General features: G+C 36.8%; 1 protein-coding gene across 1 annotated transcript in view; it reads right to left on the minus strand.

Annotated features, from left to right (window-relative positions):
* LOC128028775 (prostacyclin receptor) overlaps positions 1 to 16,177 on the minus strand; it is a 30,628-nt gene extending 14,451 nt beyond the window's left edge. Inside the window, exons 1-2 of the mRNA XM_052616102.1 lie at positions 15,852 to 16,177; positions 13,598 to 14,524 (exon numbers count right to left, since the gene is read on the minus strand). Of these exons, the coding sequence (XP_052472062.1) occupies positions 13,598 to 14,428 (831 nt within the window). The 5' untranslated portion in view covers positions 14,429 to 14,524; positions 15,852 to 16,177. The remainder of the gene's footprint in view (positions 1 to 13,597; positions 14,525 to 15,851) is intronic.
* Positions 16,178 to 20,446: the final 4,269 nt, after the last annotated feature.

Raw genomic sequence — 20,446 nt, forward strand, 5'->3', positions numbered from 1 at the left:
TCAACAACCTCCATCACTATTCTCATGGCTATTTTTGTTTCTACAATCTACTGACACTGTCATTCTGAGAGAAAAAGAAAAGCAGCATCCTGATAAAGATCAGGAAGCACTAAGTGTTTAAGCTGTAGGCAGTATTTCAGCTGAACATCATAAACCTTTGACATATAACATACATTGAAGTCTTTATATTTAAAAACATAAAAGATTATTCATAAAAACAAGAAAAGCAAAACTGATAAAAACTATTTTTGAACAGTATAAACATACGGTTCTCTTCTAGTTTCATATGTTCATGATCTTACAGGGCATGTAATGAGGTACCACACAAGGAGTACCAACCAAAAACACAATAGTTAAAAAAAAATAAAAATAAAAAATTAATCCTTCTCACAGATTCCAAGACAAATATCTATCATCTGAGATCACTTCATCAAAATGCATGATAAAACATTGTTTGCATAAGACAGCAAGCACACACTATTCTAATTTTCATTGTGGTTTCTAACAGCATCTGGTGCAGTGCCACAAGACACCATAAGGTAAACTAGGCTGCTGGCTATAGACTCTGATTTTTAATTTGATAAATCATTTGAATTACAATGAGAATTACAATGAGAATCAACTCACTATCTTTTTCCAAGATAAGGCCACAGACCTGCTTTGTCCTGTGTACTGTGAAACTGTGAAAAATGCTCTTTGGATGCTTTTAATTGCCTATCAAATGAAGCATTTCTATTTCTTGCTACTTATTTTACCAGTGATGCAGTTTTTATCTTTTTTATTTTCTTGTTAAGCCACCTAAATGTCTTCATTTTGTAAATTAACAATAACATAATTATGTATGAACTAAAATAATTCAAACACTGCAAATAAATAAATAACCAAATTAAATATAACTTAACAAAATGTAACCAAATAAAATATAATAATCTTATATATATATATATATATATATATATATATATATATATATATATATATATATATACCAAATAAAATATAATAATCTTATATAATAATATATATATATACATATGTTTCAACTTTACTCTGCAATTAAACTATTTTGGGGGGCATAGAAAGTTTGAAGACTTGCAGGTCTCTGGTGTTTTTCATCCAATCTTATTTATATCTTAAAGTGTGTTCCAAAGATGAACTGAGTTTTTACGGGTTTGGAACAACATGTGAGTAAGTGCTTAATGACAACATTTTCATTTTGGGGTGGAGTAACCCTTTAGGAATATGTCTGGTTTAAAGGCCCCAAGAGACAAACAGAAAAGCCCAGTCCAATTCAGCAATGCAACAGTATTCTTTTCACAACTGCTTTCTGTGTGTTATGGGTTGTGCTGCAATGAAAATCATCGATACATAAATCTGTCTTGACTGCATCATTGGCCTGAGCAGGAAGGCACCCCACTTTTCATCAAACACTCTCCATGACTTACTTACATAACCCCAACAGCGATCAAAAGCTTCCTTTGAAACATGGGCACACCCAAATACATGAGGATTTATGAACAACTTTCCAAGAGCTTGAGATAGGGCTATTCTTGGATGAAAAGCAGCCACTTATATCCAAAAGATGGTTTGGCTATTAAATCTAAGCCTTTTCCCAAAGGAGACTTGAGCATTTTGTTTGGGCCACCTTTCCTTCAAAGGTTTCGATCAATAATCTTGACAAAGGTTTGTGTGATTTATAACTAGGCTTGTACTTAATGGTTCTATCTTTGGCCTGGATGAATATCTGTGATCCATGAATAACCATGATAATGTTGGCTTCATATGAATCTATTTGGTGTGTATAAACATGCTAATATTATTTGATTTTTATATCTCGGTTAGTTTCAGAGGTTAGTGCAGAAAGTCTGTTAACATTGTGTGCTTCACTTACTACAGATCAGCAATGTTCAAGCTTACCTCACTATCGATCTCAGTATTGATCAGTACTTTTATGGTGGCCTTTAATTCCCTTCAGACCAGGTAATAAAGAGATGAGGAGAATTCATGGATGATTTAAATATGGTAATTACTAATAAGGAAAAGTGGGACATCCAGCAATTATAATCCATCAATTTAAATGCTTCGACAACATACGTCCAAGAACAGCAAACAGCCCAAGAATGCGAACTACAGCAAAATCATATTAGAAGAAATATTCCAGGTTCAGTACTTCTATCCTCATTTGCCAGAATAATGTTGATAACCACAAAAAAGTTTGGCTGACTCCTCCTTTGCTTTTCCACCTCAAAAAAACAAAAAAACATTTACATTCTTGGTTATGGTAGTTACAAGGAAAGTGAATGTGGCTAATGTTTGGTGGATGTAAAACCAGAAATGTGAGGATTTGAATTTTATTAAAGCACTTACAGTATTTCACGATCATGGATTTTATTTTATTTTTTTCTTCCATCATGTTTCATTTGACCTAGTTTCGGTCATCCTTTGATTGGTTCACTCTGTTCACCTGTGTCTAGTTTATTATCTTAATTTGTCTGTGAAATTAAGCTCCTCCTAATGCGCTCTTCAGTTGTCTGATATTGATGTTGTTTTGCTGTGTGATGCCTTCATGGATTATCATCTTCTTGGATTCTATTGAACTCTTGTGTAGATGACCTTCGTCTTCATGTGCCTTTCCTCTACACATTGCGTGACAGAATACCAGACCACAAAGGAGTAGTTACCAGCTACCCAGACTATGCACACCACGTGCAGAGTGCAATTGTCTGGATATGGTCCTTCGTGGAGTGGGTGCTGGTGAGCAATGACTCAAATTCACCATCAGTATTGCCGGCCCCACTCTTGCCCCAGAACCCAGCCAACCATCACCCTGCTGCACTAAGTGTCAGCAAGAGTCCACCGCAGGTGGAGAGCCACAGCCCCTCGTCACCAAAGAGCCATCGCAAGAAAGAGTGACAGAGCTGAGGAACTCCATGTACTGTATATCCTGAAACTATCATAGAGTTCTGTTTTGAACTGTTTGTCTGCCTGGAACTACCTGCTTGTCCTGTCATGACAATGGAGTCATGGCTAGAGGACCCTTGTCTCCGGTTCCAGCCTCCAAGGCCTGGACTCTGCAGAGGCCTGTCGATTTAGCACCTTCACCATGGCCCCTCACTCCCTTCCGCTCCAACTGGGTACTCTGTCACTCTGGCTCCACCTTGGCTTTCCGGAACCCTGCATATTCTTCAGTCGCCTGAGCCATCTGCACCACCTTGGCCTTCCGGATCCTCTTCGTTGCCCTGGCTCATCAGCTGTCCATCTCGGCTCCAGGCTCCTCTCCCACCTGCTCTGTCGGTCGGCCCCCTGGAGTCATCTGCCCTTCCTCTGCCATGGCTCCTCCTTCCATCAGCTCTACCATGGGCTGCATTCATGGCTGCGGTCTGAGTCCCGCATGGATCCTCCTTCTCCAAGTACCCGCTGTCTTCGTCTTGGCTCCTCCCTCTGTCTTCTCCTACCTGGCTCTTCATGTCTCCTGTCTGGCTCCTCCCTCCATCGTCGCCACCCTGGTTAACTGCCTGCCTCTCTTTCTGCCCTTTGCCTCTACCTCATCCTCCTCCCAAACCCCCTCCCTACCTTCTTTGTTCGTCCTGCTTTAACTTGAGGTTGTGCCTTCAGGGAAGGGGGAGTACTATCACAATCATGGACTTTTAGTTAGTTTGTTTTCTTCCCCACTTAAGTTTCTTCTTGTCCGCTATTCAGTTGTCCGGTATTGATGTTTTTTTTACATCAATGGATTTCTTTGCCTTCATGGATTATAATCTTCTTGGATACTATCAAACTCTTGTGTAGATGACCTTCGCCTTTGTATGCCTTCCCTCTACACATTGCGTGACAAATTAATTAGGATGAATTAATTAATAAATGAAAATTAGGCCATAAATTACTCATCTTGAAATCATATGTGTATATCATATGTATTCATATGAATTCAGCGGGAGTTATTAAAAAAATTGTCTTTGATCTTTCAAGCTGCTTGATGCCATTTCAGCGGGTGTTGCATTGCATCGGTCCAAGATAATTTTTTTTAAAAAACTAATCAATTAAAAAAATGACTCCAAGGGGTGAAAAAAGGCCTCCTGTAGCGAATCAATGCATTTTTTAAGAAAAATATCCATATTCAAAAAATAATAATCACTTTGATCTAGCTTGCACTCACTGTTGTAAAACAGATGCCGTTCTGGAAGCATGACGTATGGAGGTCAGCATTGTGCATGTGCCAGTGAGTCTCGTGAAAACTAACATTTGTTACCAGGAGTAAATTAAGCAATGTTTCTTTACTCTAGCAAAGGAAAACCAGTTTCTTCTTGGCTTATATCGAAATCCTCTAACAATCTTCTTTACAAATTCTTGGTTTGTACTTGTTTTTTGTTTTTATTTCTTCTCTGCATTTCCGTGTGCATCACTTCTGAGCAGCATATGCACAGTGCTGACATCATACTTCATTCCACCAGAACTGCTTCTTTTATAACAGTGAGCGCAAGCTAGATTAAAGTGATTATTACATTTTGAATATGGATTTTTTACAAAACACATCAATGCATCAAAGGAGGTCTTTGTTCACCCATCAGAGCAGCGTGAGGCACTTTTTTTAATGGATGTGCTTTTTATTAAACTTCTCAAAAACTGATGCAGTACAACACCCGCTGAGTGCAATTAAACAGCTTGTAAGATCAGACATTTTTTTATTAACTCCAACTGGATTCATTTGAAAGAAGAAAGTCATATACATAGATGACCTCAGCATGAGTAATTTATGGCTTAATTAAATTTTTTGGTTGAACTAACCCTTTAATAAAAGGGTTACACAGCATTATCTGAGCTGTAAAGACATTCCCATCATGTATACATTCACCGTAAACCCATTAAAAGTAAATAGAATCAATTATGATGTATGTTGACCTTAAAGGAATATTCCTGGTTGAATATAAGTTATTAACACATAAATGAAAGCACTTGCGGGATAATGTTGATTAACACAAAATACAATTACTACTTGTTTCTATGTTTTGATACAGGGTTACAGTAACAATGTTTCCATCGTTGTAATTTTGTGTGAATTTCAGGACATTGCATAAAAAAAAAAAACGCAGCATGGAAATACCAAGATGTGCACGAGATCTTAAAATGCATAAAAAATTATGTATGTACTCAATTGAGGCAGATCATATATTTATTTATTTATTTTATTTGATAAACAATGTAGTGCAGGCCCTCCCTAATAAGCGATATAAGCAGCTGCATAGGGTCCCCGGGGCCACCAGGGGACCCTGTGTCAGGAGTTCAGACAGCAATCACGGGAGTAAAGCGATGATCACACTACTTTTTATTCCATTGACTTCCATTCATATGCATGCAAAAGCATCAGACCGGAAATGCAAGGCCATGTGGAAAGTTTTCATATTTTGCTGCATACCAAAGTTCAAACTTGGTGAACTCTGGCCTGCGAATTTGCATCACGTGACACCATGTGACCAACGATACGTTCGATCGATACGTCACAGCATGACCTCCTATCTAAATAAAAAAAAAAAAAAAAACTGCAGCGCTGTAGGAAAGTGGATTAGAGTGTATGTTTTTACATTTTAGGTGTATTGTTATTGTTTATGTGTTGAATAAACGCTGCAGAGCATGACGTCATATCATAACCATTGCAGCATCTGAACAAATTTCTCATGTTCAGAAGTGTGACTGCGGCTTAAGGCGAGATGAAGTCTGAGCTGAAGCATTCTGCACTTCCATATGAATGAATTAAAAACGTCTGTGGACACGCACTGTTAGTGTCTGACAAATCATGTAGAATGCAATGCGTTCACAGCACCTCTGAAACTAAAAAGGATGAGTGCGCGCATTCAAATGCAATTTCAATACCAACAGTTTGAGAGCAGCTGTGGCTCTCTGATGCATGAAAATTAGGCTGCATACAATATCTAAGCTGTAATTAGAATGCAGACTATAATAGGATGTGTGGTTATTATAATCATTTCTTAGCTCTGTATCATGCTTGAAGAAAATGTTGTTTTCTGTTTGTGCTTAGACTTGAATATTTAGAGAGTAGACTATGGAATATGGTTGCACTTTATAAGACTAAGAAATAACTTATGTTCGTTTTTATTTAATTATTTTTTTTTTTCAATCATCAATCTGTGGAAAAACTTTCAGATAGGAGGTCAAACATTCTAAAAACTCAAAGCCTGAAATTACAATTCAACAGGTCTGAAGAGATTCATGAAATCATACAAAAGAGAAGTCGGGAAGTTGAGTTTGTGGCAAAATCTTTTACAGTGCTTGAGTAAATCTCAAAATTGTCCTATGGTGTGATGGTCTCAAGGATGTTCAATAAATTACAACTTTTATAAATTAGAAAGAAAAGCGTACAATTGTTAATAAATACCTCATGCACAATAACATAACATTTTTACTGTGTATTTGTCAACTACCCAAATATATTCCCTATCTATATCTTGAAAGATAAATATGTTGAGTAAAATAAATTGGTAAAACTTTACAATTAGGTGTCAGTGTAGGGTAGGGGTAGGGTTGTACATTGGGATGGGATGCGGGTGGTTAGGTGAAACTGTAGGTATGGGGGGTCTTTTTGAAAATCTGCCTAGGGCCCCCAAAATGCTAGGGCAGGCCCTGAGCAAAGAATACAATTTTGTGACTTTGCCTCAAATGTTAAGTCATTCTATTTTATATATATATATATATATATATATATATATATATATATATATATATATATATATATATATATATATCATGTGCATCACTGTAATTCAAAAGAGCACCCAGTGAAAATTATTTTTTGTGAAAATCAACATTGAATCAGAAATATTTATATTTTTACAAGGTCAACATGACAATAAAACTGATTCAGCTTACTTTCTTAATACATCTTTCTAGTCTTACTGCATGTGATTGACAGTATTTCCAAAAAAGAAGAAGAAAAAAGTTTGATTCATTGTCATATTTTATTGGCTTTTCCTTGGTAACGCCTTACAATAACATTAATAATATGGTTAATAATCATGTACTAATACCTAAATTAAGTATTACTTTAATATGAACTAATGATGAGTTAAGGCATGTGCTAACCAATATTCATATGAATTCATGTGTGAATAATGCCCACCTTGACTATGTTTGTTTGCTAATGTATTAATTAACACTTTGTTATGTTTTCACACATTAACGTGTCATAGTTAAGTTTAGTTATTTTTTTAGTACATTACTTACTTAATACTTAACTCATCATCAGCCCATATGAAAGTAATATTTAATTTAAGTATTGGTACATGAATAATTATGTACTGTTTTTGTAAAGCGAAAAAAAAAAAAAAAAACGGTCAGAACAATATGAGACAGATTGAGCACATGGCCTGATATTTATTAATGTCAGAATTATTTTCTCATAAAAGGAAATGAAATTATAGCAACTCTGTACAATTAAATGTCAGAACCAAATTTTCAGGCCTTTGCTGGGACTTTAAATGCTCAGTAATTGAAAGTTAAAGAGAACACAAACACAATTTGTCTGTTTTTGTGACATTTCTGTACACAATAAAGAGTCACGCAGTAACACTAAAACAATAAAAGAGGAAAAAATCATATATGAGCCTAAACTTTTTAATCAGGTGGCGGATTACAGTTGCAATGAATTAACAGTGCTGAAATATTGCGTGCAAATGAATTCAAGGTCTACTGTATCTTTATTAAGCAAACATTTAGGCCTGACAGCGGTCACACAATAAATTAAAATCAGATGACAGAGTGATCAAAAGCAGTAGGTTATTTCATGCTCCATGTGGTGTGACAGATATCATCACCTTTGGCAAATGCCCAGTGTCACGACTTGGTTATTGTTAAAACTGCTCATATTACAGACACACATTTCTTACTGTATACTATGGGAACTTTTACACTTTAGAAAATAAAATATTTTTAAAATACTTCACACGCCACCTTTTTTCATTTATGCACTAACAATGTCTGACAATTTATCCATTGATAAACACTTTTTTGAAATTGAAATGACTAATGGATATGTTAAAAAATAAAAACAAAATTACATATGATTCAGTATGGCGAATGCCATAGACATAGCCCACCAAACGTTTTGCATAATTCTGCATAATTTTACAGTTATAATCCAGTTCATCACTGAAAAGTTTGTAGTTTGGTCGGATATGTCAAAAACAAGTAAGTAAAACAATGCACAAGTTACTTAACTCTAGAAAGAGAGCACTTTTATAGTGTGATCTTAGCACTCACTTAGCAATCGCATTTGGATCGTAAAAAAAGACCATTAATATGCGACATAAAATGCGTCAGCTGAAACCGCATGTCTTGCACACATCTGTGCATAGTGGTTCTTGAAGCACTGACTCCAGCAGCAGTCCACTGAATCTCCCCCACATTTTTGAATGGGTTTTGTTTTACAATCCTCTCCAGGGTGCAGTTATCCCTATTGCTTGTAAAAATCTTTTCCTTCCCTTCACCTCTCTATTAAAGGGGGGGTGAAATGCTCGTTTTCACTCAATATCCTGTTAATCTTGAGTACTTATAGAGTAGTACTGCATCCTTCATAACTCCAAAAAGTCTTTAGTTTTATTATATTCATAAGAGAAAGATAGTCTGTACCGATTTTTCCCGGAAAAATATGACAGGCTGGAGGCGTGACGTGTGGGCGGAGCTAAAGAATCACGAGCGCCAGTAGGCTTTTGCGTTGAGAGCGTCTGGAAGCTGTAACACAGATCCAGAGGCTGAAATTTAACAAGAGCAGCATCAGCGAATGACGTCTCTATGTGGTATGTACTAAAACTGTATATATTTGCTTAGCGGTTTTGGAAAATGACTAAGTTCCACTTTATGTTGTCTTTTTTTTTTTTTTTTTTAAGCTGTACATGTGGAAAGTGCAGTTTGATGACAACATCGCATGTTGTTTACTTGATGTGCTTACGCGCCGATAGCTAAGTTAACAACACAGAGATATTTGAAGCAGTTTTACTCACCGCATGCAGTTCCAACACACGATCGTGGCCCTTTTTCGTTGGGACTGCATTATCCTTAAGAAATAAACAATGTGCAAACCCGGCGTCAAACTGGGCCTTGTTTGTAAAACAAGCATCTTCGAAATGCAGGGAACAAACAAAAACACTTGCACAACTGCGTTGATGCTCTGTAAAAATAAACTCCATCCACTGGTCCCTTAATGCTGTTTTTTTTTTGGTAATCTGTGCAGGGTTGTCTTGCCCTGGCAACCAAAAACACACTTCTTTTGTGACTTTTCGCGACGCTCTCGCTCTGATCAGTGAATGCCTGTGCTCAGCCCCTCAGTGCTCTGCTCTACGGGAGCACGCGCTCTTCCGGCAGACATGCCTTAGGACCCATATAAGGAAATTCTGCTCCATCTAACGTCACACAGAGCCATACTCGAAAAAAACTTTCCGAAACTTGTGACAAACCAGTGCAATACAGGTGTATTCGATATTGAACCTTTTCACAATATTCTAATTTTCTGAGATACTGAATTTGGGATTTTCCTTTTATATTTGAAATATATCAGTCTATTTGTAATTAATGAATATAATATATAAGTTTAAATTTTTGAATGGAATTAGTGAAATAAATCAACTTTTTGAAAACATTCTACTTATATGACCAGCACCTGTACTGTGGCATTGGGAGAGGTCGGGTATCACCAAAGTGTGGGGTTGCTTCACAAACTGAGTCCAGGCTGAGGTCCAGCTACAAGTTTATTCTATTTGTTTTAATCCTCAGCTCTGAAAGCCAGAAGCTACAACAGATGAAAAATCTTGGTTTGTAGTCCCCATGCTGAAGCCATCTAGATGGTACATACCTTCCCTTTATGACACAGCCTCTCACGATGCCACAATACTTAAGTCTGAGTCTGCATTATTTGTCAGAACACTGGCACTGTAGGCTACTCTCCCAGGAAACAGTCCTCGTCCTGCATAAAATACACTGAATATTTGTTTTGAACTGCTCTGGAACTGTGTTATACAAATTAACACTGATTTCTAGCCAGACAAAGTAGTTTTGCTTTCACAACGAAACACAGCATCTCCACGACATGACGAAGGTGGCAGCAACAATACTACAGCGAAAATAAAAGTTATGCCTTCTTTCTTTGTCTGAACGTTTGGCCATTGTTATGCAAATCTTCACACACACACACCGTGAGGTAGACATGTGGGGCGTGTTTAAATTAGGTGTTTTAGGAGGGCGTTGATGAGTCTTAAAGGGGTCATAAGAGGCGATTTCTGTTTTTTCTTTTCTTTAGTGTTTTATGTAATTATTTGTGAATGTATAAGATCTGCAGAGTGACAAAGCTCAAAGTCTTCCACAAAAGGATTTATTCTATCTAAAAGAGACGGCTGATCCAGACCAGTCTAAAAATGGCTAATTCAAACACGCCCCCACATTTGCTTCACAATGTGGAAATATTTGTGTAATGCTGCCCAAATGTTCATGCAAAGAAAGAAGGCATGGTTTTAGGAACCGCATGTTGATGCAGCCATGTCAGGGAGACGCTGTGTATTTCTGTGCGAAAGCAAAAACACTTTATTTGGCCTTCCGAAAGTAGATGCAATGAGGAATCGTTGGTTAAAATGTATTTACAACATAACAACACAACCCAGATGTTCGAATTTGTGCAACGCATTTCATGGCCGACAGTTTTGTGAACCTGGGAGAGTGGCCTATAAGGCTAGATGTGCAAAAAAAAAAGAAAAAAAAAAGAAAGGGTAAATTCTCGACTTTGCTATGACAATCTGATGCAACTTGTGGGATCTTATCTATTCACAAGAAGCTTGTAACACTCCAAAGACTTGAAATCACATCATGTGACCCCTTTTAACTGTCAGCTTGAGATTTGAATCCTTGGCAGAAGGAAGTAGTTTGCACAAAAGAGGATTTTAAAAGACTATTGTTGTCTCTTTTTTTTTATTTACACACTTGTGCCATTGAACTGTTGTATAAACACAATATCACACTTGTACCTGTGCGATATAGCTCTATATCGTCACACTGTTACCCACGGCCAAATCACAGCCATGCTGATATTAAGCCATATCGTTCTCCTACTTGCGTGATATTGCTCATATATATATATATATATATATATATATATATATATATATATGTATAGCAACAATTACTTTTTTTTTTGGATGGAAATGATGCCACAAATGAGAGGCAATTATAATTCTAACACTTTTCACTCAGTAAATCCTTAAATGGTTAATCAGTACAGATTATCAACAATTAAAAATGACATTTCCATTTATTCAATAATTCTATCTTTTTTCTTTTCTTTTTTTTTAAAGATCAAGGAAGCTTCATCTAGCAATTAGGGAAAAAAATTATATCTTTGAGTTTTAGTGAAAATCAACCCCTAAAACGTCTGCAGCTGAAAATCTGAAAATGTTCTTATATATAATATTCCTTGTGGTCACACCTATATGCATTTGCACTTGTCTTCTACTAAATCAGCAAAATACATGAACCAGGTCTTGCCCGATATTGTGACACATTTCCTTCCCTTTATATCGGCTTCTGCATGCAGCCTTTCACAGGAAATGTCCAGCTGTACCCAGTGCTTGTTCTGAATGGAGACAGGCCTTGCAGTTTAATGTTGCAAAGGTTATATACGACATCTGGATGGGTGCAAATACATGTGATTCTGAGTCTGTGTGTATGGAAAAAAGCCACAATGGATTGGTTGTGTAAACTATTTGCTTTGGATAAAGTATCTAGTGTTTATTTCCAGACAACAAACAGAGCATCTCATGAGACAAAGAGAATACCATTAGTGTCATCTATCATCTTTCAATATACTGCAGAGACTGTAAACTGAAGTGTACAAAATAGCTGGGAGGTCACGACAAATATACAAAATACAAGTGAGAGAGAGAGAGCACTTAAAGTGGACTTTCAATGTAATGCATTAGGGACAGATTTACAAAACGGCAAATTAGCATGAGACTGTAATCCCATAGAAGCTCTAACGGGAGTGGAAAATTCTGTACTAATGCAATCTTCTAAATTAGCAACCATGAAGTCATGTCAAGTATAAAGTGGTTATGTTGCATATGCATATTCATTAAGGTCAGTCAAAAACATAACTCTTTTCATTGCAAAATTTTAATCACGTTTCTTTAGTAAATCCTGACAGTAGTTTTTAAATGCCAAAAGGCTTTGCAATGACACAATCTGTAAGTAAATCTGGCCCATAGTGTGATTAATTATGAAGTAAACACACAGTTTTAATGCATTTTATCTATTTTAAACTGGTACAGAGAGAAAACAGGGTTAGTCTAATCCAGTCTTCCAGGGTTGTCAAGTTTGTTAAAGCCAACACCGGCAATTCATAAATAACACATCAACAGGTATTGGGGAATACAATCCAAAAAATAATAGCCTTTGTTACATAATACTGTACATGTCCCAGCTCCCCCGCAGCACGCACACGCCCCGTGATTGCTACAGGCAACTCTACAACCAAACCTACATGAATGGGTTAAAGAATGCAAATTATGCGCTATGTGTCACTGCAGCTGGCTGATTTGTCAAATGCAAACTTTTTGTTTAGTAAATTTTGTAAAATAAATGATTAGTACAGCTAATGTGTTATACATGTATAAGCATGAGGTATTTTAAAGGCAAACGTTTGTTTCTTAAGGAGATCTTGAACTCTGAGAGCTTAGATTAAACAACTGTGAATAATTTGCCTCCAAACTGCAAAGATAGTCTACATGACCTTTTAAAGCAGAATCATTTGTTTTAAAAGCAATTACAGTTCAAGCTTGGCTTTTTCCAATCTACTGCAGCCATTTAAAATGACGACAAAGGGCTGGGGAAGCGGAACCGTAAGCGAAATCTGTGGCAATTAATTTAGAATCCACGATTAGTGAAAACGATTCTTTGAAAAACATTAACAAAGAATGAAGCATATTTGAAGAGCCTATTAAATATGTGCGACTGAGTTCATTTTTTTTTTTTTTCATTTTTATAGTGTTTTTTATTTTGTAATAGCCTATTTTTGATAGTTTCTGAAAAAGTTACGTTCAGTTTTAAGAAGTTTCGTTCATTATTATTGAAACAAATGTAATTCCATATTTAACCAGTGGGAGTTTTAAGAGCTTCGAAACAACTGAATCATTTTGTGGTCAATTGGTTCAGTTGAATCAAAGTTTCGAAAAGCTCAGTTTTCACCAACCAGAGGATGACATCAAGAACAAGGAACTTAAATTAGCATTGCTCATCATGCTCTTGTGTGGTTTCTGACATAAAAGCTTAATGGCACAATATTGCAAACTTTTGGACTATGAGTGCTGTAAAGCCTCACAGGACGGAAAGATTTCCTAAACTATCACTGTTGGTTTACTCACTCTAGAGAAAATAAGAGCTCATACCACTCACATATTCTGGACTGTTATATAAATGATCCGTGCCCTTGGAAAGCACTTGGCCAAGACAATAAAGAGGACCAGAACTGTTGTGAAATCAGTGTTTGGAGAAGTAAAAATGTCTGGAAAACAGTGATATAAAGAACTAGAAAATGTCCCATACTCACAGTCAGAGGCAAGGAGCAAATGACGAAGATGAAGGTCATGCAGGCCAGCAGCAGTAAGTGGTCCATTTCCTCTTCTCCCTGTCCGAACAAGGTGCTCAGCCTCTTCTTACGTCCAACCGACAGAACCGAACCCCGACGTATCAGCTGGCTCCGGTGCATGCGGCATAGGCTGACGATGACCGAACCGTTGCACAAGAACACAACAGAGATGAGCAACGCCATGAGCACAGAGTAGGACACCGAGAAGGTCAGCGTTCTCCTCTCCTCATCCTCACCCTCTCCTTCTGCCTCCATCTTGATGAAGCACCATGTGCCCGGACAGTACTGCTTGTGCCGCCCGAATCCAAAGAATGGCAGCAAGCAGAACATGAAGGTAAAGAGATAGATGAGGATGAGGACGATCTTGGCGAAGCTGCGTCGCACGTGTTTAGAGTAGAAATATGGGTGACTGATGGCGAGGCACCGCTCCACCGCCATGGCACACAGTATGAGCATAGAGGCCAGGCCAAAGAAGGTCATGGCGAAGGCGAAGAGTCCACACAGCCACCTGTCTCCCGTGAGACCTACCAGGGATTTTCTTTGGGCATAGCAAATGAAAACCGGTGGACTGAGTAAACATGTTCCCAGCAGATCTGTCAAAGCCAGGCCTGTCACGAGAATGCAGAAGACCGAGGACTTGGTGTGACGCTCCTTCTGGTGCGCTCCCAGGATAGCCAAAGCCATCAGGTTGCCAACCACTCCAGCGATGAACATCACAGCACTCATCACCGGACTCCCATTCACGTCGATATTAGTGATGTTCTCGCATGACTTGTTTGAAAGCATGTTCATATGGTCTCGCCCTTGAACCCTGAGCCCAGGCACAGGGATCGGGCAACGGTGACTTTATCTATTGTGAAAGACTTGCAGTTCCCTTTCTTTGAAGATCTGTAAAAATAGAAAACATTTCTTCAGAATCTAATATCTATCACAGACCCACCCATAGTTGCTTAATGACCCCATGAAAGCACGCTATGAGCACTGTTTTCTTCTCCTGTGTAGTTCATATTAAAACAGGAAATCGTGGCAGCTAATGTTCAACTGTTTTAAATATCCTGTTGGTTTCACAGCTACTGACTGTTAGTGACAGATGGGTTTACAGAGAAAGGGTATCCTCATTTTAGAGAGCATTTGTTTGCACAAAAATTATATATAAATAAACTTGAGCACTTTCTGTTGCAAAAAAATAATACATCTTTAATGGTCACCTCAGGTAGAAACTGCTCCTTGAAGTTACAATTGCACAATTTCACTTTAAGCATTGTGGTGTGGCAACCCGATCTCACGGCAATTTGTACATTTTTCACAAGGTGGCTTATTCATACGAATTCGTACGAACACACTTGTACAATTTCATAAGATTGTTGCCAAATCGTAGGTATTTGACGAGTTGCACAATTCGTATGAATTTGTACGAATGACCTACACCTAACCCCGCCCCTAAACCTAACCGTCACTGGGGTCTTATAAAGTCGTACGAGTGAGGTCGTACAAATTCGTACGAATAAGCCACCTCGTAAAATACGTACGAATTGGTCGTGAGATAGCGTTGGGTGTGGCGATAATTTACAGTACATTAGTTTTGTATGTAATGTACAGCGAGGATAAAATGGGATTTTAAATTATTTTTTTGATTTGATTCAAGCCTTGAAGTAAACAAATATTTGGATTTTTATTCATACAAATAAAATAAAAATAAAAGTTTGTTTTTTTGTTTTTGTTTAGACTGAAGCATCAGATGCTCTTTGGACCATGCTCAAATAATCATGCTGAAGAAAATGATAATCAGGTTTTAGGCAAACTTGGAGTTGAAGTAGAAGTCATTAAAGCAAATATATATATATATATATATATATATATATATATATATATATATATATATATATATATATATAATTAAAATATATTTTTTCAATTGAACTTTTCACTCAAAAAGATTTTGTAAGCTTTGTAAGTATATGCTTTATTTGTTGTTTAAAATGAAAAATCTCTCGGACTTTATATACCCTAATCTACATCTAGAAGTTGTAGAGACAAATGTGTGCAATATTTGTATGATTTTAATTTATAATGTTTGTCATGATTTATGTATCATATGTCACAGTGTAGTACAGATGTTGTTTTGCTGGACAAATGAATCAAACTGCAATTATTTCATAATAACTAAGCTGTCATGGCAATTAAGCATCAGTATTGCATCACAGTCAGTACGCACCTGTCCACGGAGCGTCCATCACTGCTGCGCGCGGACATCGCTCCCGAACACAGCACTCATCGACCAGCAGAGATGGGTTATTTCCGTCACTCCAAACATAATATTTAAAGCGAAGGTTCTTCGGGGTTCCGTTTCTTCAGTATAGTTCTCTCGTCTATTTCATAAACAGATGTTAGTTTAGTTATTAGTTTGCTCAGTTCTGTTCTGGCCAGCCACTGGTTTCACTCGCAAAACAATTTTCGAGTAGAGTTCATTTCGCTTGAAAACAAACCAACAGAAACGCGCAGACTCTCTTCATGCTCCCGCACGCTGTGGAGGTAGAATGGTAAGACTGATAGAGTTGATAGATTAACAGTGAGAAAAGGAAAGAAAAAAGAAAACAAAACAAAAGAGGAGGAGCATCTCACGGCTTCGTTCCTCCTCACTCAGTCAACGTGTAAATGAATGTTCTGCATAACACCTACAGTAAGTTGCTGACAAACCGACCAGCGCAAACATGGGGTAAGAAAAAAAGTTTATTTACTAAATAAAAAATGAAATATTTAAGTTTGACTTTAGATTTTATATAATGGTGATGCGTCTTAAAAATAAACTGAAATAATATACAATTTAGTTAGCACAAACTTAAAAATTATTATTATCTGATTTCCAAAAATATATTATGGAAATACAAATACAAATTTGATTGTATATTTTCATAATATGCATTCAGAATAATTTTCAATCTATTGTTTAAAATTGAAGTAAATGTCAAACATAATTAGTTTATTGTAAATGTAAAAAGATGATTTAAATATTCATATCTATCTATCTATCTATCTATCTATCTATCTATCTATCTATCTATCTATCTATCTATCTATCTATCTATCTATCTATCTATCTATCTATCTATCAGTCGGTCTCTCTGTCTGTCCATCTTTTGTAGTTTGGTTGTTTGTTTGGTTGTTGGTTTGTTTTTGGAAAATATTTTATTTGTTTTTCTGCTGTGATATCAAACTGTAAATTGCATTTGGTTCTCAATGGATCATATTTACGAGTGTGTAAGGGACATGAAGGTTAATTCCTCAAGAAATAACTATACTTCACTATACTTAGTTATTTCATAACTATGTTTCTTTAGTACACTTAAAAAGTGCACTTTGAAGTAATGTTTTAATTAGTGTGTTATTTGATGTTACATTTAAAGTTCACATTTTTAAATGTACTAAACTGCAGCTTCTTCATTACAAATGTGTAATTAAAAATATATTCAAATACATGACCCCCCCTCCCCCCCCCCAAAAAAAAATGACATGAAAGTATATTTTAGTTCACCATTAATGCTAATGCATACTCTAAATAATATTTCAAACAAAACAGAAGTAATTATAAAATAAAAGATGTACTTCAGTCATACTTAAATGGGTAAAAAAGAAGTAGTCTTTATTTCTGTTTAATGCAACTAATTGCATTTAATATTTACAGTACATTACATCGTTTCCATAATACGTATACTCTTTTTAAAATTATATTAAAATGTCAGTAAGGTCAAAAATATCAGATAATTTGACCTTTATCATTATTTTATTCATTTATTTTGAAAATGATGAGAACTTTTCCCCCTGCATTATAGCTAAGAAGCATCTGTTGAAGCACATCTGTTTAGACCGTATGTGTCTATCGTCTGAGTAATTTTCGCTGTAGGCCCGTCTGATCCAACCCGACAGACTTGTGGTTGCAATTTTGTCTGGTCATGCTCTTAACATTGCACTTCAGATGACTGTTGCTGCTAGACTGCTCTTAGCAAAGGTCACGTACATTTTGAGTACCACAGTATATGCTAATCACACACATGTTTTATTGAAGCATTACAAGTTTTCAGGTGGAAAAAGGCTTTTATTACCGGAGCATGCAGGCTTCATAAACTTAAACACTGTGGGCATTTTAAATCAACAGAAGAGTAGCAGTCAGCACAGATGACGGATGGCTCTACTCATGGTCAGCATAAGAGGGTCAGCACATCATTAAGTCAGTCAAGTCAAGTCACCTTTATTTGTAAAGTACTTTATTGTTTCAAAGCAGCTTCACAGTATTCAGCAGAATCAATGGTGCAAACTCAATGAGGCAAATCAAAAATTCTGCCATAGCAAAACTATAGTGTCATTATTCAGTTCCAGGCAGTTCAGTGTTGGTTCAGTTTAGTTCAATAAGAGTGTAAAGTTCACTGTCATTCATTATCAAACAAGTTCAACACTAAAGAAGACAGCAGTGTCGTTATTCAGCTTGAATCAGCTCAGTGTTGATTCAGTTCAGTTCAATAACAGCTGTGACTCTGATCTATGACTCTTACAATTCTTAATGGTCACTTGTAAATTAAAGGGGGGGGTGAAATGCTCGTTTTCAATCAATATCCTGCTAATCTTGAGTACCTATAGAGTATTACTGCATCCTTCATAACTCCAAAAAGTCTTTAGTTTTATTATATTCATAAGACACAGATAGTCTGTACCGATTTTTCCCGGAAAAACACGAGCGGCTGGAGGCGTGACGTGTGGGCGGAGCTAAAGAATCACGAGCGCCAGTAGGCTTTTGTGTTGAGAGCGAAGCTGTGACACCGTGAGGACAAAACCAACCAAAACAAACCATGGCTAACAGTCAGATTCAGTGTATATTTATGATCCAGAATCAGATCCAGAGGCTGAAATTTAACAAAAGCAGCATCAGCAACGACGTCTCTATGTGGTATGTACTGAAACTGTATATATTTGCTTAGCGGTTTTGGAAAATGACTAAGTTCCACTTTGTCGTCTTTTTTTTTTTTAAAGCTGTACATGTGGAAAGTGCAGTTTGATGACAACATCGCATGTTGTTTACTTGATGTGCTTACACGCCGATAGCTAAGTTAACAACACAGAGATATTTGAAGCAGTTTTACTCACCGCCTGCGGTTCCAACACACGATCGTGACCCTTTTTCGTTGGGACTGCATTATCCTTAAGAAATAAACGATGTAAAGCAAGCATCTTTGAAATGCAGGGGAACAAACACAAACACTTGCACAACTCCGTTGATGCTCTGTAAAAATAAACTCCATCCACTGGTCCCTTAATGCTGTTTTTTCTTTGGTAATCTGTGCAGGGTTGTCTTGCCCTGGCAACCAAAAACACACTCCTTTTGTGACATTTCGTGACGCTCTCGCTCTGATCAGTGAATGTCTGTTGTGCTCTCAGTGCTCTGCTATACGGGAGCGCGCGCTCTTCCGGCAGAAGTGCCCTCAGGACCCATATAAGGAAATTCCGCTCCATCTAACGTCACACAGAGCCATACTCGAAAATACTTTCCGAAACTTGTGACAAACTGGAAGTAGTATTTTTGGAACAGAAATACTCCTTCAAACGTACAACTTAATTTTTGAAACTTTGTCCATGTTTAGCATGGGAATCCAACTCTTTAACAGTGTAAAAAACTCAGTATGCATGAAATAGCATTTCACCCCCCCTTTAAATGTTTTTATTTAAGATCTAGTTTGACTGACGGTCAGCTAAAAAAAAAAAAAAAAAAAAACGAATTTCGAATATAAAAAGTTAATTAATATTCCACATTCGAATTTTAGGTGTGCGTTAAGGAGGCAGCCTTATCAGTGGTGCATGAGATGCGATGACAATGTAAGTGTCATTGTATTTTTATGTTTTTGTTAGCCTATGCAGTTCAAGCCACTAGATGGAGTGCTGCTGTATTGTTAATTACAAATACTGCGGGAAAAGAGAACTTCATTGTTTAGAAGATCTTGCTTACTGTACGTCAAAACTGAAACCAAGGCATTCAAACAGAACACATATTTTGTGCATTTTCTGTTGCACTTGCATCTCGCACAAAAGTGTTGCATGTTTAGAAAGCTATTTAAAATGAATGCAAGTTCAACTATTAAAAAAACATCTTGAGACTTTATGGCGGGGTTTTTTTTCCGATTTCACCGCAACTCGTGTTTTTAAATGAAAAATGTACTCTGTGTGATTGGCTTTTGGCCCTTTGTACTAAACTATGCTGCATAGATGCTGTTTTGTTTATAGTTGTTTAAGCAACTTAATTATAACTGGTTGATAAACATTATTTTAAACATTATGCACTTTTTTTCACACAGTCATGTCATCGTATGCTTAAAATCAATGTGCAGTAATATTTTGATCGATGCACCCTCTTGTGGTCTCAGTAGAGAAGCCAAAAGCTTTTCTTCACCCTAACTGAAATTATGCGTTTTAAATTTGACTATAATTCGAATTTTGATCGCATCTACCTAAAAAAAAAAAAATCAGCCATTTTGACAGCCCACTGTCACTGAATCATTCATTCACACAATTTTCAACTTAAAATGAGAAAACCTTTTATGCATTTTATCTGTTCTGTTCATTATTGTTGTGTAAATATATACCCTGATTCTTTCAAAAACAAAATGACATTTCTCTGTGTTGCTCGGAAGTACGGTTCATTTGGCTGTGTATTGTAATTATTATCACTGGCGGAGCGAAAACAGACAAATCTGACCTCAGAATACTTTGTGAACACGCAGGTAGAATGATGTCATTCATAAAGAGCAGTTGATTATGACAAACCGA

Source organism: Carassius gibelio, chromosome A15, assembly GCF_023724105.1.
Source record: "Carassius gibelio isolate Cgi1373 ecotype wild population from Czech Republic chromosome A15, carGib1.2-hapl.c, whole genome shotgun sequence".
Lineage (NCBI taxonomy): Eukaryota > Metazoa > Chordata > Actinopteri > Cypriniformes > Cyprinidae > Carassius > Carassius gibelio.